The 24226-nt window shown below is 44.6% G+C and overlaps 1 protein-coding gene across 1 annotated transcript in view; it reads right to left on the bottom strand.

Moving 5' to 3' along the window:
* Window positions 1–24025, bottom strand: part of PDZD2 (PDZ domain containing 2) — a 137987-nt gene extending 113962 nt beyond the window's left edge. The window contains exon 1 of the mRNA XM_086479822.1: window positions 23547–24025. Within this exon, the coding sequence (XP_086335948.1) occupies window positions 23547–24025 (479 nt within the window). The remainder of the gene's footprint in view (window positions 1–23546) is intronic.
* Between the last annotated feature and the right edge of the window lie 201 nt (window positions 24026–24226).

Below are 24226 nucleotides of genomic sequence, written 5' to 3'. Positions count from 1 at the left end.
AAAAGTGAGGACCTAACTCCCACTCCAGCTGGAAGCTAGAGGTACCCTGCTGTAACAGGTCCCAAGCTCACAGTTCAAATCTAAGAAGAAGCCCTCATCACCTTTCTCACCCAAATACCACCCGGCCATGTCCCATCTCTCCATACCCCCTCCATGAAGGGGGATCCTCTTTTTGAGCCAGGAGATGGAGCCAAAGAGACACTCCCTACCGTGAAGAAAGGTGAAATGTGGGGTTAAAGAAATTGGGGCAGAGAACCTCAATTTCTACTGTCAAGGGTTCTACTATCAGTCTATCACTATCGGTCAGTACGAAATAAAATCCATGATAATGCTTTAGGATGCAAGAGACAGCTGCCTAACTCATGAAACAGCTCTAGAAAAGTTAAAGACACCACTCAGCTGAGCCAGCAAACACCAGTTACTCTTCTTATTCAACAATTTGAGAATATTTTGGTATCAAAAACGTAGGACACATACACATTTCTAACAAACATGCTGATCAGAGGTGCCAGGCATCAAAGGTACTGTCAGAAGAGAGATGAATTAACCTTTCTCATCAGAACTCCTGCTGTTTCAGACATTAACGCATGATATTTCTGAACAGCGCAGGGTCCAGTTCAGAGTGTGGATGCATTCATAAAACCTAGAGTTTTCTGAGCTGAATGGCATACACAGAGAGCGCACTGTTGTGCAAGACAATACTTAAAGACGCTTCCCATCTGCACTTCATTTCAAAGCATATTTTATTTGTTAGCTTCAATTTGAAGGTCCCCCCAGTTCCGCTGCAAGAGAGGACCCTGCCAAAACACAGGGCTGAGCAGAAGCACTGAATTTGTATCAACATAAAGTAAATATGAAGTAAGAAAGAAGTATGCCTATGCCCTACATGTACAAAACCCACTAAACACCAACAGACTTCTGTTTGCTTGAGGATTAGGAGATATTTAGAGAACATGATGGCTGTGGCACTTGAACACCACCAAAAGCTGTCCTAACTGAAAGCCAGGAATCATGATAGATTCAGGAAGTGACAGTTCAGCTCTATTTTTTGCATCCAGTTGGAAGACAATATATTTTCTTTATTAAAAGCCTTCAGTATGCAAGCTTGCCAAGCAAAGCTCCTCTGCAAAGCTTTCAGCAGCGCTTTCATTTTACAAATCTGGTATTCATGTGTCCTACAGGAGAGCATTTTGTGACTTCAGTTGCAAAGGTTTTCTCCAAACGCCCTGTTCAGCGGGTTCGGACGGAGCCCCGTCCCCGCGGGAAAGGGCACCCTCCTGCCGGACCGTAACTCAAGTTTCTGCCCAGCCCCGAGCCAGGAGCCCCCAGCCCGGGTTGGGGAGCGCCCCGCACCCCTCGCAGCCCCGGACCCGACGACTGCCCACTGCTGGTGGTGCGGCCAGCGGCGCCGCGGCGGGTCCCGCGGGGTACCCCCGGCACCCGCCGCCCGGCCGGTCCCCCCGCGGCAGCCGCAGCGCGGTCCCCCCCCGGGGGCCGGCCCCGCACCCGCCCCGCTCCGGCCACCCCCACCAACTTGAGGCTCCGGCCACCGCACCCCCCGCACCTCTGCGCCTCTCCCGTCCCTCCGCCGGGCTCAGCCTCCTCGCAGCAGCTGGCGGCCGCGGCTAATCCCCGCCGGGCGCCCCCCGCAGCCCGTTCATCCGTTCATCACCTGCCGGCACCGAGCCGCGGAGACGCTGCGCGCCGGCGCTGGCGGCGGTGGCTGCTGCGGCGGCTGCTGCTGCTGAAGCTGCTGCTGCTGCTGAAGCTGCTGCTGCTGCGGCTGCTGCTGCCGCCGGCGGCGGGGAGGCACCTTCGGCGGCACCGCCGCCTCCCGGGCGCGGGGCGCGGCTGCAGTCGGCCACGCACGGCCCCGGCGCCGCCGCCCCGCCCCGCCGCGCCCCGCTCCGCGCCCCGCCGCGCCCCGCCCTCCGCGCCGCGCAGGCGGGGACGCCGACCGCGGGGCGCGCAAGGTCCCACAGCGCTGAGGAGGGCAAGGACCGCAGGCGCGCACGGTCGGGGAGCATCAGCGGGGCGTCCCCCCGCCACCGCCCGGTGCGCGGTGCCAGCCCCGGCCCACGCCGCTCTGCCCCTCACCCCAGTTGCGCACCCCCTCCCTGGAGCTCCCTTGCACAAGCGTCCCCGCCGGGGGGGGGGGGGGGGGGATGAGCAGAGCAGCCCCGCTGTGCCGTAGGGGCCCTTAACAGGTTGCTCCCCAGCGGGACCTGCTCTGGACACGGTGTTTTTCCCTCCTACTCACTTGCTCCATCCAAACTACGCTCCTGTTGAAAGCCTTCCTGCATTCTTTCCCCCCTTTGAAAATGTTTCCACTCGGGGCATCCAAATTAAAATCCCCACTGCTACCTCCACACAACAACCAGGGGTTGTTTTCTTCCCTGGAGCGTGGCCTGATGTGCCAAAGCCAATTTATCTTTATCACAGGCTGCCGTTTAATGTCTCAGGGCCGTTTTTCAGGTGTGTAACAGCCAGTTCCCGGCAGGCCCAGCAGCAATCCTGTTATACCCAACATCGCATTTTTTACTTCTAGAGTCTCAACTATAGAACTGTTGTCACAATCATCTTCTGATGACAGAAGTTCTGGCCTTACACCAGGAACAACCCACTGCTGTAACTGTACTAAATAAAAAAAATACTGTATTTGCCCAAGGAGGGAGCAAATCAGGCTGTAATCAAGATAGACAAGGATGAAACTCTTCCACAGCTGTATTCAAGCAGTCTTTTTAACAGCTTAGCTTTGCTCGCAGGAGTCCTGGCTCTTATATACAGACTACCCTACACAGAAATAACAGTCCCTCCAGTTTTTCAGGATTTTCAGCACAATTTTCAGCTTTCCAGGAGTTTAGAGGGAGACAGAAGAAACTCTGAGCTTTGCTCCTTGGAGCAAAATGCATAGCCTGGTGTCAGTCCCTCAGCTCCCAGGCAGCACAGATAGTTAATTAGGTGCCAAAATTGAACACACTAATAGTTAACTTGCCTAGAGCTAACCCGAAGGGAAGCTTTCAATCCTTGGGATGTGCCTTTTTCTGGGGCTCAACACTACTAACCAGGAAATGCCTCCCTTCCAACCATGATTCATGGCCTGACATCTCCTGAGGAAAAAAACCTCATAAGCCCCTTCATTTAAAAAGCAGAGATCAGATTTTGAGCACAGTGAGAGGAGGGCGTGATGGCTGCATCTATCCTCTGAGCAGCACAGGGGCTGGGGAGTTCATCCAGGACAGCAAGTTCAGCAGCCTCTGCACGAGAAGAAAGAAATGTGCATCAGGCATTGTTTTCCTAGGAAAATAGGCTCCTGCCTAAGACCTCTCCGTCACCTCTTCTTTTAACTGTACTCCTCTGTGCAAAAGAGAATCCAAAATTCAGGACATTCACGTGGGAGGAGAGGTTGTCCTGAGTCCCTGCCCTAAAAACTGTTGTGCCCATGACCTGGTTATTATAATAATACAAAAGAGTTTTGGAGCAGGAATCACACCCTAACTATTTAGGCTGCAGTCATAAACAGAAAAGAGACCACAGGGGTTATCCTCTACAGTCTGCTATGACCCTGGAAGTCCAGAAGGCTCCATGTAATGTTTATCTTATGTGCCACAAAATGTGACCTAACTTCCTATTCAAATGCAAAGTAAAATGCAAAGTAAAATGCAAAGTCTTGCCCAGTAAAATCCCGGCAAAAGCAGCCAGAGGGTGTGAGAAGGTAGTTCCTCCATAAGGAGACACAACGGGGAGGGAAACAGCATTGGGGGTCCCCACGGGACAAGAAGACAGACGAGCTGCTCAGGCCCAGGCAACACCAAAGGGCCCTGGATGAGAGCACAGAAACAGGCTCTTGGGCATCAGGAAGGTCCAAAACTGTGGGGCATTTCCCAGCTCGGTGACAGCTGCGCAGGGCTTTTCTAGGAGCCAACATGCCATTGACATTTTGGGGGATTTGGCCTTACATCTTTTCAGCTCTTATTTTGCAGAATATTGATAGCATTTAGCTATTTTGTGCACGTACATGCAGCTGTGCATTTCAAAGTAATCTGTTGTGATATAAGCCAAAACAGTATTTGAGTCATATGGTTTTTTACAGATAAACCATTGATTTATAAACATGTACAGCAAGTCTATCTATGCCTTCTTACATATGCAAGCAAAAAGGAGAGCTACTTAGACCATCCTCTTCTGCCCCACAGAGTTGGGCACCAAATTCCTTTCTAGCTTGAATTTCAGGACTACAAAATGAAAGATGGAGAAAATTAAGGATGGAGAAACTGTGGTCTGATGAATCTATTTTGCACGGCAGTCAAGAGAAGGCTGCAGTAAAAGCCAGTTTGGTACTTTGCTAATAAATTGCAGTCGCATCCTATGCCACTGCACAGGGGAAATGGCTACATGGCATTTTTGGGACTGATGTTATTTTGGGCTAGTTACTTGTCATCATTTTTGCACACACAAGTTCTTCATTCACGTTCAGAAAAACAACAACAAACACAAATCACCTTAGAGCCACACTCATACAAACTAAATGTCACTGAAATCAGTTTCACTTATGTGTTACTATTAGAAGTTAACATTTTGTAGAAGCAACTGAGGAGAGTTTGTAAGTGCTAGGTGTGTTCCCGAGTACCTAAAACTGCACTACATTTAAGCCTTATCTCAAGCATTACCTTCAGAAGCTGGAAGCAGCAGAAACGTTTGTTCCTTATAACAGACATAGGCATTTACATTCTCCCAACCACTGCTGTGTCCTGGGCACCAGATGTCTGACACCCTTGACACACAACACACACATAAAGTCAATTATATGGTACATGTTCCCAGGATCCAAGGCTTTTGTGGATCTGATGGGCAGCAAAATGAATATACAGAGTTAAATGAAATTCCTCTGAAAACCCAATAAGCATCCAAGATTGCATATAACCCAAAACAACAATACGATGTCCCATTTTTTCCTAAAAGAAAACAGCAAACTTTAGAACTCAGCCAGAAACCACAAAAAGGACACAGAAGAGGGTTAACACTGCACAGGAGCCCAGCGCGCCAAGGCAAAGCCAAGGACTGCAAAGGCCACACTCTGCCCCAGCCATGCCAGTGTAAATATAAAAATCCCTTCCCTGACCTCCATGTGGACCTCCCCACTGATTGCTCTGTCAATTCAGTGCATTTAGATCACTGAGTTCCCTAAGTCTCTGCAAACACCACATCCAGAAAGCCCCCTTTCTGCACCACGTGCTATTACATTATGAGATGAATGCTGCAGAGAAAACCTTTCCCTTACCATTTCTTCTGCACATAAGAACAACAAAAGTAATTTAAAAAAAAAAAAAAAAAAAAAAGCAAGTTTAATAGCTCTAACACACAACTACTATAAATAGCCCTGGAGAGCTGAATACCACAGCCCACAGCCAGCATCCCCCAGAGCCACCCAGGGCTCAGCTAGGAGTTACACCCTCATCCTTTCGTGCTGGCTGCAAATCTGCCACAAGTTCATGGGGTGTACAGAAAAATGCCAATGACCAAAAAAATTCCAAACAGTTCCATGTCTGGCTGAAAACACCCCAGCCCTTAATCTTCAGTGGGGTTTTATATGCAAATTGCAGGCAGACAGGCCCTTGCAAGAGCTCTGCTAAAATTATTTGTAAACACTCACTTATTCCTCCCACCATACAAATAGCAAGAAAATAAAAGTTTTTCAGTGATTGGGGCGGGGGGGGGTGGGGTGGGTAGGAGTGTCTTATGTCTTGTCCCTGTGTGTCAGCAAGCTCTTCAGCTGTGCTCCTTACTTGCATGGGCTATAGTCAGAGATGTTTTCTCTTATTACAGAAGGCAGGGTTTGTTAGGTGAAATATGAAAAGCAAATCATAAGCAGCAGTGTTGAGAGCTGTTGGGAAACTGAATCTGTCAGTTTTATTAATCTATTATTTTATCCATAATTATTATCTTTATAGCACTAAAAATACAGTCAGTAATTTATAAAGAAAATAAGGACATAGGGTCTTTGTCCCAGAGAGCTTACATTGCAACTGTCTATGTTAAGGCTAATTGATGTTTAAAATATGAAAACTCACTAGTCTTCAAAACAGAAATTTTAAGAAAATCTCTTCAGTGGACTGGGTTTTTTTTTTGTTTGCCTGGAGGTTTCCTTGCAGGGGGGTGAGGTAAGATTGACTGTATTGATAATCCTCTCCCATTGCTCCTCACAAGTCCTTTTCTAGAACATATCTTCCAAACATACCTCATTAGCCAGAGGTTGAGCTCTATGGGCAGAGAGCTATTTGTGAAACATAATGTTCAGTAAACAGCCATATTAGAGCTGATTTTATGCATCTACAGTTTATTTACAAGCCGATCGCTTTAAAAATTAATTATATATATGAAAAAAATCCCACTTTTAGAGAATATTCCATGAAACTCCAAACTGTGATGCAACGTATCTACATTTTATAGCTCTGACCTCACTTTTTATTTAATTTCTTTATGCGCTCATAGAATTTATTTAGAAAGTACCACAAATCTATAGGGGATAAAGCCTTCTCACCCAGCAGTTCTCTAATTCAGGTAAGTATGTATTACCAGAATAATACGATATCAATTAGTGCCCAATAGTGGAGATTTACATGACATTAAGTATACTGTATTTAACTTCAAGATACAAAGCAATAACTCAAGATTAGAAAGCAGAAAACAGAGATGAGGAAAAGTACTGCTGAAATAAAACAGGGAGTAATAACCTAGAAATCACACGGTCTTAAAGCAATTTGCCTTATCTGCTACATTTAACACCAGCTACAGTTATTAAAATGAAAAAAAAAATCAAGCTGTCTTTCATATCTCAATCCTTATTCATTGTTTGCATTTCTCTCGGTAATGTCCTCTGTTTAATTTCAATTTCTGTTCACTTAATGCATTCACTTCTCTACAGTGTATGGCCCAGGTTGGAGACTCCACACAGGAACATGCATTTGCTCAAAACAATCTGTTATCACTAAGATTACTTTTTTCTGAGGGTGGAAACACTTATCTAAGCTTGTTTTTAGAAATTATAACTTGGGGCCAGATTTAGAATTTACATTACCCTTCAAAAACAGAAAAAAAGTGAAAGCCCATGTTTTACCCTGCCTTGAATTCAAGGACTCCCAGCAAGACCTCCATCCACTACACAGAGCCAGACATTTTCTCCCAGATAATCTTTCAGGCACTGAGGGGAAAATGCTTCACAAAGATATAATACCTTACATTACATACTAACCCTTAGATCTCTATTTAAATTCCATTCTTTCCCTCCCCAAGGTGATGCCAGGTTTCTCTGCTCTTAACCTTTCCCCAGGATTGCACAATTAAGACAAACTTTTTTTTGCAGTGTTGAAGACTATGTTCCGATTTTTCCTTACTCTGGTCCAAAGGTTACCATTTCACAAAGTATCCTAAGGACATTTTTACTACCAAGAAATATTTTGACAACAAGAACTATTTTTAACTCCGCTAAGCTCTGCTGAGTGTAAAATGTTGCACGGGGTGCTCAGCAGCCTAGGGGAACGCTGCTATCGACAGAATTTGTTTTCTTTGCACAAGAACAGCAATCCGAATCTTCCAGCAACAAGACTCTGTACATGATACACATCTCATTATAAACCTAAAGGGTCAACAGATTGGGGAAAAATGTACTTAAGACCCACCAGCTGCTAGCTAGAGGCAGCAAGGTGCTGCTGCAGGTTGTGAGGGCTCTGTACACCCGCTACTGCCCATGTCTCATACTGGAATTTCCAAGTCTACCAGAGAAAATTAATTTGGCCAAGAGATCAGTTACTCCATCAGGATGTTGCTGGCAATCTGCTCCAGGATGGTGCGTCCAGGTGCTCTCCCTGCTTTGCCCAGCTTGCAATATCAGGAGTGATTTAGCTGTGACATGAAATGAGGCAAGAGCATACATCCCAGAAAAAATCACAAAGGAGGCAAGGTAAAGATGAGGAAGGGAAGGGCCAGAGGAGTGGAAGGCTGGTGTCAGTTCCCAGCCCCAGCCACGACCTCAACTGCATGATGATGCTGGGACAGGGGAGCAAGGCCAGCCCCTCTGCTCGTGAAGGCTACCAGGAGCACCCTGACACTTAAACACACCTCCACGGGGAGTAATGCAAGCTCTGGCATGGTGTGTTTTCAGGGCAGCCAAGGGAACAGAGCATTTTACTCCTCTGCAAATACCCAGCAAGATGCTTAGGCACTAATTGCACTGCCAGCACCCCAGCTAGCAGGACCTGTGTAGCAGGTAGGGCTGCACAAGCTCTCTGTTCAGGGGTTGACTCCCTTCTGCCAAATACACTGCCCATGTGTGCCTGCTCACTAGGATTTCCTATCAAAGCAACATTTTTCCCTTCTCTTTAACTACAAAAATAATGTAGGTTACAGCAGAGGCTGCTCCCCTCCAGCAACCTGTGCTCCACTCTGGAGTAATTTCACATTACTCTCCCCAGTGTCCTAAACCAGAGCTGCAAAGATTGTTCCAAATGTGGCTTTCATTTTATGCTAGAATAGCCTCCATTAATGCACTATGCTGTGCTCCATACCTTACGATATTCAAAGTGGAAGCCCAGATCTTGTTTGCTTTTTAAACATCACCAACCATCCTGCATTTTATCTGTGCGTACTTCCCAGCGTGTGTCAGAGTGTGCCATCCGCTCACCACTTATTAATGTTTCAAGAGTCTTCCTTAAAACACACATGAGATTTAGGGAGGATTTTGTTCCAGGAATCTTCTGACCATTCTGCGCAGTCAGAGAGAGCAGTTTTATTTCACAGACTGGATTTAATATACAGAAACATACTGCATCTGTTTCCAAATATTTTCTTTTTAAAACCGTTATGAAAACCAGTGCCAAAATGTGCTTGTTTCTCATTAAGGAGGAAAGCTAATTTGGATTTCTTGATCCAGATCGTCTTAACACCCAGGCTCAATTTTGCTTGCTGAAGAAATCTACAGGCTCCAGCTAACAGAATTTTAATCTGTAAGGCTTCTTGCTTGCGCTGGATGGGTCCAGCGTGTCTTTGTAATAGGCTCCACACCATGTATTAGTAGCATCTGGTACTGATTGCATATCTCAGACATCACGCTTACAGGCTCTATGGGCAAGATCTTTCTTGGATTTCCAATCCGTTTTTGATTTTTCACTAGGATATCTCTGTATCTTGTTGGATCAAAGATTTATGACTGGTCCTTAGCTTCACGTTCATTTTTTGGAGCTGATATGTTTACTTGTGGACCAATCTGTGGCAGCTGACCATATTTAAGAACACATCCTGCAGGTCCAGTCATAAACGAAGAATCACCTTTGTAGTTAATTGAGTTACCCTGGTGTAATGCTTACACATATGGAAGTCAGGAACTGTTCCTTAATATTTGGGATTTACCTCCTTCCCCCTCAAGGATTATGTTAAATGTCTTTGAAAAAAAGTGAAGTCATTTTGTAAGGGGTGAAAAATAATTTGCCTTTTGATTGTACCCAAACAGAAGGGGTATTATGAACAACAAATGCCCTTCTGTGGTTTCAGGCTTTCATTTGGTAAGGTCACAAGCCTTCCTCCCAAGTCAGGAGCAGATTTTGCCATCAATTGAAAGAAAAAAAAAAAATCAAGCCTCAGTAACCACACAGGAACATTTTGATCAATTGGCAGAATCTAAAGGCTAAAAGTTCCAATATGCAGCTGACCTGGGGAAAAATAAGAGCAATAGTAAGTTTAGAATTTAAATATTCAATCAAGCCAGGTCTCCAGGACACAATTTTCAGGCTACTTTGATGAATGCTCCCAAAAGAGCAGCAAAACATGACCAAGTTGGAAACCATCAGCCTCACCTCATCTTCACTTTTTTTGTCCGTTTCTGTGCATGAAGTCAGTCCTCAGAAGAGGAGTGTAGTGAACCCCAGAAACAGAAGTCCCTAGACCACATGAACAGCAGCACAAACCTCCTCCCTGTGTCCACACCTGAAACTCCCACACTGCTCCTGCACATCTCCCATGGGCTCCCTGAATGCCAAGCTGGAGACCATAAAACAAGGGGGATGTGTGTGAAGTAAGCATGAGAGTGGGTTTATGTCTGGGGGCTGGGGTAGGGGGATGCTCCCAGCATTACCAGGCTGTTCCCAGTATGTGGCCATGCAGCCATGAAATGAATTATATGGTTATATTCAATCCTGTTTTTCTCACATGCTTATCTTGATACTGATACTGGTTCCTTCTCCACTCAGTTGCTTCCCAAAGAGCCTGTTTATACTTGCAAGGAAGTTCTCACCAAGTAAGAGGTGCATTGAAGAGGAAACCATTTCATCACATTTTCCCCATTAAAGCCCCAAAGTGCCTCGTTTTTCCTCAATAAACACACGTCCCATGTCCAGAGCTGCCCTGCTAGACTTTTGCACTAAGAGTTTCAGCTCTAAAAGATAACCCAGCGAGGGTATAATATGCAAAGTTTTATAAACTCGAGCAATGGCTCCAACCAGAAAATTGGCAGCTCCAGCAGGCTTGGCTTTGGACCTTCTCACTTCACAACAAACCTCAAATACCATATCTGGAAATCAAACTTCAGCTGCTTGTTGGCTGGAGCACCGTGACAAAAACAAGGTTGCCTTTTTTTTTTTTTCCTCAAAGCCTGCACTAGGCACAGAAAAGGACAGTGTTTTGGCTTCAAGGCCTCAGAAAAACAGAATTCAGTTTTTCCATTCTGTCATTATTCTAGCAAAATCCTACAGGTAAATGTGTCTCACTTGTTTACACTGACACATGTCTTGGAGACACTTGGGAAGACTGGATAATGGCTAAATTCATAACCAGGCAGGTATCTCATAAGCTAGGGCTTATTCATGTTGCTCAAATGTACTTCTGCAGAAATAGGTATTTCAAAGAATTTTAGCCCTTATGAAGCTGCTCTGACTTTATAACCCTCCAACAGACAGGCAGGTACCTGCAAAGAAACGCTCTGCAGTAAAACCCAGCATTTAATGAAGTGCTTTTGCCCTGGAGAGCTCAAGCACCTGCAGAAAGCGAGCTGCTGTCATCACCTCCCTGTCACTGGTGCTTTGACTTGTTCACAGTGGGGGGAAAAGTCTTGACCAGGTACCAACACTTCTTAAGTCCACACGTGCTATCCATTATGCTGTAAGACCCCGACAGGAGTTAGATACATAGCTCTAAGTCATGTACAAGTTTATGCAAACATAACTTACAAGTACATGGTTTAAAATAGAAGCATGCATAAGAGAAATGGAAGGTAAAGCAGGCAACCAGCATAGGCTCGCTGCAGAAAGCAACATGAACTACAAGCAAGTAGCAAATGCCAGTAATATACGAAGAAAGCAAAACTTTAAATGGAATTTAAACTAGATGTTTACATTGAGTTCATGCTGGATTCTTACACCAGCTTACAAGCTGGTATATAGCAAGGTATATGACATTTGTTAATCTAAAGGAGATCTTGACTGGGCTTCACCAAGTCATGCGTGATTCCTCTACGGTAGTACATGGCCAACGGGTCTCAAGTGTGCTGCTGTGCATGCTGAAGATTATCTAAAAAAGGAGAATATGCTTCCTCATATTCTTTAATAGTATTATTGATACTATCATTAAATGAGATAATATCCTCGAGGCTGGGAAAACTTCAGAGAGTATGGGAGCTGACACCTGGACTTGGGATTGGTTTCCCTGGTTATTAGAGCTGGCTGAACTGTTTCAACAGATAATGATATCTAATTTAATCACATATTAGACAAAACACTTTTGATTATTATTCAGCCAGCCAAAATTAATTAATTTCTAAGTCCTCCTTCCAGCCTAAATTTTTTCTACCCTCTTGTCTTTTACCTCATTTGTTTTCAAGCTCTTCTGAAATCCACCTCTCTCAAGATAGATGTTTACTTCTCTACTCACATGATTTTTTTTAATTGATGATGTCCCTTAAACTCATTTCTACAGTTTACAATTTGATTCTTGCATCATCAGAGAAAGCATTTGAGTCCCAAAATAATTATAATAAACCACTGAGATTCTGCCTTTGTCATACACTGTTTAAAAAAGAGTCCATAAAGGCAGAGCCCTGCAGTAAACCCTTGTTGACTTTGAATTCCACACACCAGCCATTAACTTCTGATCCATCTGGCATCCATACACTTTTTTTTTAACTATTATTATTTATTTCTCCACAGCGTAACTGGTGAATTATTGAAATCTGATCTATTTTAACCACATAGTTCACCCTGATGAAATTGGCTAGTTTACTAAACAATTTTCTGCTTTGCTGTACATATCGCTTACTTTCTGAACATGGGCAATGATGAAAAAACAGATCAGAGAAGAGACAATTTTGCCTATTGCTGGGTCAGATACCAAGTGGCAGGAGGAAATTTGGAAGGCAGAGTTTCCCACTTCCATGGAGGCAAACGGGAAGCAACTCCGCCGAAGCCCACAGTTTTATGGTATTGTCAGAAACCTTAGCTTTGTTTTTCTGTGCAAGAAAGTTGCGCTTCAGACCACTTGTCAGCAAGGAAGGCAGAGAGAGTAAGCAGGAGGGGACGAAGTCATGAACGCTTGGTGGTTCCTTCAGTACCTGCAGCCATGCAAGCATGACATTCCCAGGGCTACCCATGTACACAGATCCCAGCTCAGGGTGAATCAACCTCCCTGCACACCTGCAGCCCCAAACATAGCTCCTTCCAGCTGAAGGCAAAGAATAATGCCCTGTGATTAAGCATTAAGCTGTCAGATACCTTAAAGCCAGCAAGATCCAAACATGAGCCCTAAACCAAGGCGGTGATGGTTCAAACCCAAAGCTATTCATCAGATCCATGAAGCATGAGAAATGAAACTACGAATATTTAGTTGTCACTAGTGTCTTTAAAAAAATTTTCCCAGCAACTTGAAATTTACAAGCTCCTCATCACATTTCCGCTAAAACATGGTTTAAGAGAAAGTGCTGCGTGGCCAGCAGCAGTAACTAAAAAGCAGTTCTCACCTATTTAACTTGTAAAGGCTACAGAAGAGCTGCGTCCTCAGATTTTTCTTAGAGCTCCTATTAGTCAGAAGTAGAAGGCAAATCCTGCTTTGCTACCTAATGCCTGCTGGCTTTGAAGCCAATGCAACTATTGCTCTTTTTATTCACAATCGCTTGTTTTCAAATACAGGGCTTTTGGGAATAAGTGTTTTACTTGAATTAATTGCTTTTCCTGTTTAGGGAAAAACAAACAAACAGGTTTATTCATTTAGAGAACTTGGCAACTGCAGATTGCCCATTACTTTTTTGGAAGAGATATTTTACAAAGAATGTTAACCTACAAATTCAGTAAACATATGGGATTTGCAAATTAATCCAGTAAGGCCATTATGGTGATGCTCCAGAGGACTAGTCACCATCAGGAGGTGAAAGAGACTAATTCTAAAACGATTTCCCTAAAGCCATTTTCATGTTGGAAACTCAAGAGCAAATTTCCCTTTTAGTAGTGTTGGTTTGGGGGAAGGGAGGAAGGTAAAGATAGAGACAAAAAGAAGTTTGTACCCATGCAAGTGTGTTTTAAATTATACATCTGAGCTTTAAGGAAAACAAAACAACCTTTATCCATATTTGCCATTTTTTACACTACAGTGACTGAAAATAGGAGACAATATACTTTAAGTTCAATTATTAAAGTCCAGGGTGGCCACCTTTGATTCACACTAATTTTAGCAGCTGTTTATGTGGACAATTAATTTGAAAATTGTGCTGTTTCTAAAATCCATCAAACAAGCAATACAGTTAATGAATTTGGGAATACCTAAATTCTTAGGGAAATACATAGTAACACAAACCCTTCTGTTTCCTAGGTACTGTGGACCTCTTAGGCTTGGTATTTAGATTTATCCCCCGTACTGAAGTTCCAGCTACCAACATAAACTACAGCAACTGGTAACTTCATTCTCAGAGGACTGGATTATAATCTTTTTGCAATAGTTTAAATAAGGAGTAGCAGCTGAAAGTCCTCGAAGCTGCACAGGTATGAGACAGAGTCAGGTCTTCACAGGAAGTTCCCTCTCTGCTTTCTGGCATAGGCAGATCTGCCCAAAACGCACAACATGTTTCTGTGCTCCTTAAAGGGATTAGCTACTACACTGAACAAGCCCAAGAAACAATTAATTATATTACATATATACACATCCTAAAAACCACGTAAAGAACACTTTTCACTGCTGTCTTATGAATTCTTAGATAAGACAGGCTAAATTCCCTGTTGACACAACCCAAAAATTGCTTAAAATATTTATATGACATTGCCCTCTAGAGGAAACTGAGAAAAGTCTGTTTTAGTAGAACATTTCTACAGATTAAAATATGAAACGTCCTTTTCAGCACAACATTTAGTGTGTTTGTTAGAAACCATTTTCAGTGAGAACATCACACACTGGTTTGGATTTGTTTATCATCAGTGAGTTTTCAAGGAGGAATTCCCCAACCTCTAGCCCATTTTCCTCATCTGGGCTCTGTGTTCAGATAGATGGTACCACAAAGTTTACTGGTTACCACATGTCTGTGTTTTTCTCTTCACTACCAGAACAAAAACAGCCCAGACTATGAAAAATTGCTAAGCACTTAGTAATTCTTCGGTTATCATGGCACAAAGAGCTACTTCTCATGAGAATGAGGAGGACATCACTGACTTTTGTTTCATCAAATAGTTACTCTGGTAGCCCAAACCCATTCCCATGATCAAGTAACGGACTAGGAAAACACAGTTCAAAACAATTGCTCTGTTAACGAATTCTTTGTTTTGCTACGTAGGGTTTTTTTTTGGCTACCTACAATACCTACTATGGAGAAGGGAAAAACCAGACCTTGCCACCTTTTTAAACAACAGAAAATAGTCTTAGGCATCAGCAGAAACAATAATCTCCTTCAGTCATATTTCAACAATTCTGTTGCATTTAGAAAAAGCTTGAATCTGTTTTCCATCTACCTCCAGTTTCTCACAGTCTTGTTAAAGAGCCTTCAGTCTGGATAGGCTCCCTGAGTCTTGGATGCTCTAGGGTGAAGTTTGCTGCTAATAATCACATTTGCCCTACTCTTGTCCTGTCTCAGTAGGTACAAGTCTTCCTGAGCTGCCTCAAACCTTCTGGCAGTGCCTGCCAATTTACGTTTTAACTGGTACTGGTCTGTTAAAAGTGTTTCCCTTTGGAGGACCAGATGATCTTGCTGAGTGTCATACATTTCATCCAGGGAAAGCTGCAAAGAATGGTGAGTTATGCTGCTGAGCCTGCAATTGATACACAGGCCCTTCCTGTCTTAGCCTACATCTGATAGAAAGGAGACAGAAAAATAAGTTTCAAGAAGCATGTGATACTGCTCAGAGCTGGAGGCAAGTGTCACATCAGATAAGAAAAGCAATGAGTTTTCCACAGGAAAAAAAAAAAACCAGCCCCAAAGCCATCCACCGCAGCAGCTGTCTCTGGAGTTATGTACTTGCCCTTCTGCTGATCACACCTACGTTTCTTATATTTATCCCCTCACTTACATCCATGGATGGCAGGTTCATGCTGACAAACCATCTCTCTGAGGCTGATGTCAAGCACAGCCTTTGCCTGTGGAATCGTTTCCTGTTCATCAGCTCTCAACCCTCCACTCCTGTCCTTTCCAAGCCAGGCCTGATTCCCAGTGACAGGGGACAAGCGGTTTTAAGCTGCTGCCACCGTTGATGCTTTTAGCTCTAGAGGAGCATGGCTCAGTCCTAGTGCATCTTCCAGGACAGTAACCATCACACCCAAAGGTTCACAAGACTGGCAAGAAGTTATGATCAAAACTCTTCTGAGAGTAAGAACACTGCTCACTTAGCCCAATGCTATAAGAAAAAAACATTTCAGTGAAGATTGAGGAAGCTGTGCCTTTCCAGGACTCATGGCACACCAGTCAGTATGGGTGGGAAAGGAGAACCTGCCATGTATCTTGCTGCAACCCAAGCAACCTGGCTCAAATCACCTGCTCCTCCTGCAGCAGCTTGGTGGTCCCATCTCATGGAAGTCAGTCTTTAGCTCACAGCCTGCTTTGTGCAAAACTCTGGACTCCCAGAATATGAAAATAAATTCACATTTACAGATTAGAAGAGACACTGTGAATGACTGCACATTGCAAACTGGTGTGTAAGGGCACAAGCATTATAGAAAGAGCAAGAATAATGGGCACAAAATGTTCCTTGCTCGTGTTTTTGAACATCTCTATTTTTAATTATTGATGGCTTAAACACTGTTCTATGCTAGTAAATGCACTGCTGGAGAGGCTGTGAAATAACTGCTGCTGTGGCTGAAGGCTTCACCTGCTCCTTGGCTACGTGGTGGAAAAAAGTTACCCTATTTTGCACATACCAGCAGTTTGCCAATTAGTTAAGTTCTGCTGCATCCTGACTGTGCTTCCAGATGACCTGAGAGCATGGGATGCTTGCTGCGTGCAAGGCTGAAAATCCCACTCAGGATGGAAAAGGGCTTTTGCTGGCACTTTGGCATCAGGTATAAATGATGAGGCACGGGGCTGATTCACCAAAGCAGGCTGTTCCCACAGTAGATGACTGAGGAAGGCAGAGCTCCCTCACAAACAGCCGGGTTGTTTGCTTGTAACTACAGCATGGTTAGAATAGCAAATTAAACAGAGATGCACAGCCATACATTTGGCAACAAGGTACAGCCTTCTAAGCAGACCTTTCACAGCTTAATGGAAACAAAACAACAGCACACAAAAAAAGTTCAGCACAAGCCACTCTATAACCTCTGAAGCTTTTACGCCTCCTAAGGAAACACCAACTAACCAAGTCTTTTCAAGCCTGATGCAATCCCTTTGAAAAGAAAGCATGCAGGGCCAGAGATGGGGAACATTTGTTGCAGATGACCCTGGGGATGTTGCCTAATTATATGTGTATGCTTTCTGGGGATCACATTTTCTACCGAGAGAGGCCAGGTCTGTTGTTCAGTGGCAACAGTGTGTAGTAAGCAATGGCAAGCACATTGCTCCCAAAATTTTGGGACAAACATGCAAACACATAGAAGATATGAGCCATTTGAATCAGTGGGAGTCGTTCCATCATCTTTTATGGGTTTTAGATAAAACTGTGCTGAGCAAGAAGAGAAGATGCAAAACTGAGGAGGACAAGGGGTTTGGGAAGTCTGTTGAGGGGCAGGTGCAGCAGTGGGATGCTGCAAATGACCATCGCTACAACAGAACAGGTTTTGTCTCCGCAGAGGCTGGGCTCAGTGTGGGGAGATTGAGAGGGAAGGCAAGAACCAGAGGGTGTTGAGGGGAAACAGAGTGAACCTGTGCTCAGATTAATAAAGCAAAGAGGACAAACAAGCTAAATGATCTCTGCTGAGTCTGGGGATTAGTGACCTTCTGCTTAAGTCTTTGGCTCTTGAGAGAGGATTTGGGATAAAGCTAATTTCTTCAGAGCAATTTATTTCTCAACACGTGTGGCTAAGTCTGCTCATACCTTTCCCAAAGACAGAAAAAAAAGGGAAAAAACCCATCTCTCTCTTAGTTTCTTAGTCCTGTTATATTTCAAGGGGGGAATTAATATCCACTATCAGCTTAAAATACAGCAGCCATGCTTCAGAGGGGGCTTCGTGCTCCAGCATACAAGACTTTAGGAGCACAGTGAGACTTATGCTATGTCTGAGAAATGTTAGACATCCATAGGCTTCCTCTCATTTTGCACAGGTTGAGCACACATTCACTGTCTCCCCACTCACAGCAGCTCAACTGGAGGAGAAAACTCAGCCAAAATCCCTACATGCTGCTTATTTTCCATCCTCATACTCACGCCAGGCATGTCAGCATACGCTTCCCATCCGTGCCTGTGATAACAAGCCCCAGGTCTCAGCCTCTGTGCCCTGATCCATCACTTAGCAGCATGAAGATTGGTAATATGATATAAAAAAAGGAAACTAATTCAACTCCACAATAGGTTGGGGGTATTTTTTGTGTCAGTTATGAGAAATCTATTCCCTGAGATTGTATGTGGAGGCTGCAGCCTCCAGGACCACTGTGTTTGTTTTTCTCTGTGTAGACAGTGCTGTTAATATTTTAACAAGGAGCTGCCACAGAAATGTTTGCCCCTTGGCCAAGGGCAAAGGGCCAGGATACATTTCCATTTGTTTTCCTATTAAAACAAAAATATTTTCTTATGAACAAAACCAAGAGAAGGCCCTACTAACACCAGGCAAAGCAGCTGCTTATACTGAGCAGCACTTTGTGTTGGCAGCACTTTTGCTTTAGGAAGGAGGTGAGGAAACACCGTAAAACAGAGCAATTGATCTGTGCAACTTGACGTGCCCAGGAGGTGGGGGTGTGGTGAGACAAAGCTTTCTCCAATAACCAGGGATAGTTTTCTTGGGTGATTTTTGCCTAAGAAAAAGGATGTATAAAGATTGCTCTGCCAAGTGGAAAGTAAATCCACAATAACTTCCAGAGAAACACGGGCCCATCACAGGCACAGAAACTTGAAAACCTCCCCTTCCATCATAACACAGGCATTCATACACCCTCACGCCTGACCCTGCTAAAGAATGGATTTGTTACCAAGAACTTAAACTGAGGGCCCCAGCTGATGAGCAGAGGGAGCACAGCCCTTGCTCCCTGATCCCACAGCATGCCATCCCCACATGCCAGCTGGAGCACCTGGAAGCGTTTTGAACACACTGCATAGTGCTACAAAATCCTGCGGATGCTGCAAAGACAACCACAGCCACCCACACAGGGACAAAGTGGCCGTGTCGAGGACAGCCAGCCTCTGCAGTGGCTATGTCTCACCACAGCGTGGCAGGAAGCTGTGCCCCATGGAAAATGCAAAACTGGAGCATTGCACTTTGATATCAAAGAGTGACCACACTGGGGGCAGGGGGTGTGTGTGTCTGTTTCTTCCCAACAAGAAAATGTTTCTATTGCAGGGCAAAACAGTTTATGATTAAAAAAATCATTCAGTTCAAACTTCTAAGGAAGCGGGAGCTCAATAAAAAGGGCCTTGAAAGGTGTGCTTTTCTGAAACATCTGTTTTCATACCACACTGTCAGACTTTTGAGCCACTCAGATGCAGCAAAGGTCCCCATTCTCCATTCCCATGCCCTCAGCAGATGTACCGCTCTGCACCTCCTTGCATGCAGGGCTCCCAACAATGGGGCAAAGAAGAAGAGCACCCTCCTCAAGACGCCTGTTCAGAGCAGAATTTGGCTCTGAATGCAGCCAGGGACTGTTTTGATACAGAACCTCAGGATTTCACCCAGGTGAGTCCAGGATTGTTATTGACTGGCACAAGCAAGTAGCACAAAGTGCTTTGCACATTTTGAGACCTGTAATTTGGTTAGACGTTCAGAGTTCTTCTCTGTGATCAGCTGTTGGCACTTACAGAGAAGTAGGACTGTGTTTAGAATCTCCATGTATCACACAACTACTAATAGCATTGACCTGTTAGGAGGACCAGGACATTGCCTTCATACTTCCAGCTATCCTGGAGCATGTAGATGTGATAGGCAGTAGCAGCAAGCACTCAGGAAAGACCTTGGCTCTGCTGGAAACCCCCAACTTCAGGTAAGGTCAAAGCTTTGCACTTGAAGCTCACTCTCCATTCCACATTTGATTTCTGAAAGCCTTTCTCAGTGTCTTTGAAAATAAACTGATTTCCCTGACATTTGGCATGCTCTATCTTGTGCTGGGGAGGAGTCCTAGCAACTCCCCGAGCACAGTGGCTGAAGAGGAGAGTCTAAGAAAACATTATGCAAAGGTATGGCTTTCAAAACACTTCTCGGTTCATTTTTTGGAAGCAACTCCAGGTTGTGGGTTAAAAAGAAGCCAGCTAATTCTCTGACTGCATTTCCACACATGGCAATGTTTGGTCATTTTTGGCGACGAGGAACACAGCATTTTGAAGCAGTGGTGGTTTTCCTCAATGACAAAATTATAATATCTCATGTTTATACCACACTGTCATCACTTGTAATGTATCTTACTCTGCTTTCTTCAAAAACAATTTGAATTTGGACATCTATTCAGCACTGATTTTAAAGATTAGATGTATATAGTAGCTGTGTCCAAACACTGCAGCTATGCTTGATGAAATTTGTAATCAAATATTTCAAACTGAATGATATTCATGACAAAATAATTCTTTTGCAATCCTCCCAGGACTTGCTCAATGAAGCCCCATTCAGTCATGCTCAAGAAATGAAGGATTCATCTGTCATTTGCAGGAATACTAACAGCCTCCCTCCAGTAAATGAATAATAGCCCAAAATGAGAGGAGTCGTTCCAAAATACATAGGAAGTTGTTGTCTGGGGGAACATAACCCATGTGTTTTGGAGATACAGAAGATAAATAAATATGCAGAGTTTTGACTAACCTTTATACAGTATTCCAGTACAGCTCATTTCCCTACAATTGTGTTTGATAGACACACACAATTTGCTAATTCTGAAGAGAGCAATAATTTTCCCTGAGTCACTAATATCACCAAAAATGCCACCACCTACACCATTTCTCTCTAATTTAATAATACCCTGATAAGCAAAGAGCTTTGTTGACTATATTACTGCATAATGTTTCTCTAAATAAAAGAAAAAAAAAGGAAACAAGCTCAACAATCATCAACCTGTTTCTGCTGTTTATGTGATGATCAAGCATAATTTAAATAAATAACTTTCTTTAAAGAAGTCAGATTCAGCTTCCCTAGCAGGGAGAGACAGACGAGTGATACCCAAGCCGGCTCCTCCAAGAAGCGGCGTGCTGCTCTTCCGTGCTGTATCTGACCCCATCACTGCCCCGAGACCTGAGGACCTGTAGGCACAGAACCTACACCAGGCCAGGTGCCGAAAGAGCACAGTCTGTCCAGGGCTGCCAAACCTGTTATGTCTCCAGCCATCTGCCCCTGCGTCCTCTACAGGCTGACCACATCCATAGGACAGCCAGCAGAAGGGACCGCATGCCCCTGACTCTCCTTTCCCGTTGTCCAGTGTATTGGCTTAGACTCTTGGAACAGGGAGGGTTTGCATGGTGGGATGGAGCTGGAGGTGAGGTGACAGGAAGCCCGGGGTACATGAGCACACTTCTGCCAACCCTGCTGCAGAGGTGGCAACCCCCAGCAAAGTGACAGAATTGTGAGACCCTCATGCCAAATTCCCCACTGTTATTGAAATAAATCAGGAGATTGCCTAAAACACCTGTGTGGCCAACATGCTCACCAGGCAATATGGGGCTGCCCTAGCACACTTGGCAGGTGAGGAATAAACATGCAAGCAGTGATTTTGCTTGCTGAACCCAGCCTGGTGCTACAGAAGCTAAGGCAGTATTTTAATTTAATTGACCAGCAGCAACACAGAAATACTCTAGGAAAGCTTCTTGTTTGAAACGGCCTTCCCAGATGTCAAGCTGACATTGCCTTTCAGCCTATTACACATCTAGCCAGAATTATGTCCCTTCTGAGCACCCCAATGGAGAAACCTACTGAAAGACTCTCAAAGTATTCTGGAGCAGATCAGATGAACAAGGTGATAACACGGGGTTGGAGCTACCTGCCATCTCCCTGAGAGGCAAAACCAAACACTCCAAACTGAGAGCATCCTCAGGGTCACAAACTGTCATCCATCAACACCACCCTTGTCAAACAACAGTTGACAGTAAGTTAGGCAAGGATTCTGAAAATAAGTCAGGTTTTGACTAAGACATGTCCTAAATTTCGTCCTAAATTGCATGTAGGATATTCTAAAACACGATCTTATGAACAACACCACTGGCCCCACACCACCAAAACGCAGACTTCATAATGGCCAAAAAAAAAAATCTCAACTGAGGAAAATGGAGCACTTGGTTCTCATTAGCAGCAGTCATAGCTTGCTGATCTAATAGAGCTTTCTAAAAGGAACAAGCCCAAAATGAATCCTTCAGGGATAGGTTAAAAAGGACAGATACCCAAATATTTTGGACTCCACTGGGTACTACCTTTCATTTGGCATTAATAATAAGATAACATTATTGCTGGCCACTGCAAGCAATTCCCTTGGATTTTAGGAATAGTGACATCTGGTAAAGGGCAAACGGCAAACTAACTGCTTTTTGCCACAAAACCTCTCAAATTTGGGGCTGCCACTGATTGATACTGCTACAGCACCAGTATTTATACACTCATGGAGTTACAGGCTTGAAATTACAGCAGGTTGTTATCACACCTGCAAAACCACAGCCATGTTGACCTGCTCAGCATCCACAGTGACCTGCCTACGTGGCAGAATTCGGAGTGACGGTCACCCCAAACCACTGCTTCATTCACTGCCTGTTGGGAGCAAAGGCCATGCACTTTGCAGGATCATAACTTTCAAGTGTCACCCCTCCTCCCCCCCCCCCCCCCCCCCCGAGGCCACCGTGACTTTGCAAGCCTGACAAGTAAAGCAACGGATAAATAACCAATGGGTCTTCCCATCAATCCTATATTCTCACTGGATGAACCTGTAAAGATTCAACTCTTTTTTTCCTTGGGTTTTTTTTTTTTTCAGTATACAGCTTATTTCAGTTAAAACTTCTTGTTTGCCTGTGTTGCAAATCTCACTTGCTGGAGCACTTTCTCAGCTGGTCTAAAATGGCGTATTACTCCCAAGGCCCATAAAATGTGTTGGATTACCAAGGCTGCAGATCAACAGTTTCCTTAGTTTCCTTTTAAAGAAGGGCTACTTCACCAGTGTTTTGTTTCCAAAACTGTCCATCCCCAAGATGAACCCCCTTTGGCAAGAGGGGGAGGATTTCATGCCCTCCAGTACGTTGCAACCTCAGGTATGAACGAACATCTGCATCCTCATCTTTAGCAAAGAAAGGTCTTCACCTTTGCAAAAGGAAATGTGAACAAGTCTGTCGGCCCACAAAGAGCAAAGCTGGGCCAACAGCTGATTTTACAGCATGCAGCAGCTGAAATAAAAGAGCAAGAATAATCTAGATCATTGCAAGAAACTTCATTGTACTCTTAAAGGTTTCAAGTTTTCTGTGACAGGAGACAGCAAAAAAAAGAGCAAATGCAATAAAATCAAAGAGAATTTATGAAAATGAAGCTGTTCCAATCTGGAAAACATAAAAACGTCTTGCTTTAAAAGTCTCACACGACATTTAGCTGTCAAAAAAGCTTCCCTCAACCCAAATGATTCAACAAAAATAAGATGCACCTGTAAAAAAATCCTCCAGTGCTGCTGAGTCTGTGTTCATTTTTACTTAAGGAAATAGTTTTATCCAAAGGCAGGAAGACTCATGTTTTAGTGAAGATCCTCCGACGCTTATGATGTACTATTTTTTGACACAATGACCCCTCAAAATTTTCCAGTGGATGTGCGAGTAGCAGATATAGGCTAATTATCGATTTGCTTTTGCTACTTATTTTCTACAGACCTTAAGAAGGAACCCAGAGTTCTGCCAGGGGCTGGAAGGCAGAGGTCAAAACCTCTGCTCTCGGATATAAATCAGTACTGACTACAACCTGCACCATGCACTACGAGAGGTGGCTGCTAGCGGCAGCTCTTCCACCCTTACCTCGCACCAGTGACGTCCACGCCGACCATCAACTGGCCATTCAGAGAAAGGACCTCGTCTTTCAGGCGCACTCTCCCGCACTTCCCAGCTGGGCTGTTTTTCTTCAAGTCCGTCACCCAGATACACCCAACGTCAAGAACCGGCCCCTTATGACCCTTCCTCTTCTTCCCTCCCCGACGCTTCTCCCCATAGTCCCCCAGAGCAGGGATGTTCCCAAAGCTCAACCCAAGAACCTCATTTTTTTGCATCTCCTGGGCCAGGTACATGGTGCAGATCTCCGTATCTGACGTCCCACAGCTCCCTGGCTGCAGTTTGCTCTCATCCACAGAGAAGTTGAGCTGGATGTACTCGCTCAGCTTCTGGACAGCCGAGCGGCAGAGCTGCTGCTCCATGCCCTCAGCCCCCTCCCGACGGCTGTTCTGCAGCCACTGGCACAGGAGGGGGAGGAAGACCCCTGCGTTGTCCTGTGTGATGGGCATCGCCGTCCCTGTGCATCCCCTCACGGCAGCAGCCTTGGCCCGGATCGGCTCCCCAGACTGTGGCTCCGCTGCCCACTGTAGCCCCCTGCAGTCCCTGAGGCCATGCTGGAGTTGGGCTGCAGACCCAAAGCGTGCCCCATGTAATCTCACAGGGACCTTTTTTTGGGCTTCAGCTGACCAAAAGCAGAGTCAAGGCAGGAT

This window comes from Leptosomus discolor, chromosome Z (genome assembly GCF_034619465.1).
Source record: "Leptosomus discolor isolate bLepDis1 chromosome Z, bLepDis1.hap2, whole genome shotgun sequence".
Taxonomy (NCBI): domain Eukaryota; kingdom Metazoa; phylum Chordata; class Aves; order Leptosomiformes; family Leptosomidae; genus Leptosomus; species Leptosomus discolor.
Note: the sequence above shows the minus strand (reverse complement) of the source record. Positions and strands in the feature narration are given on the sequence as shown.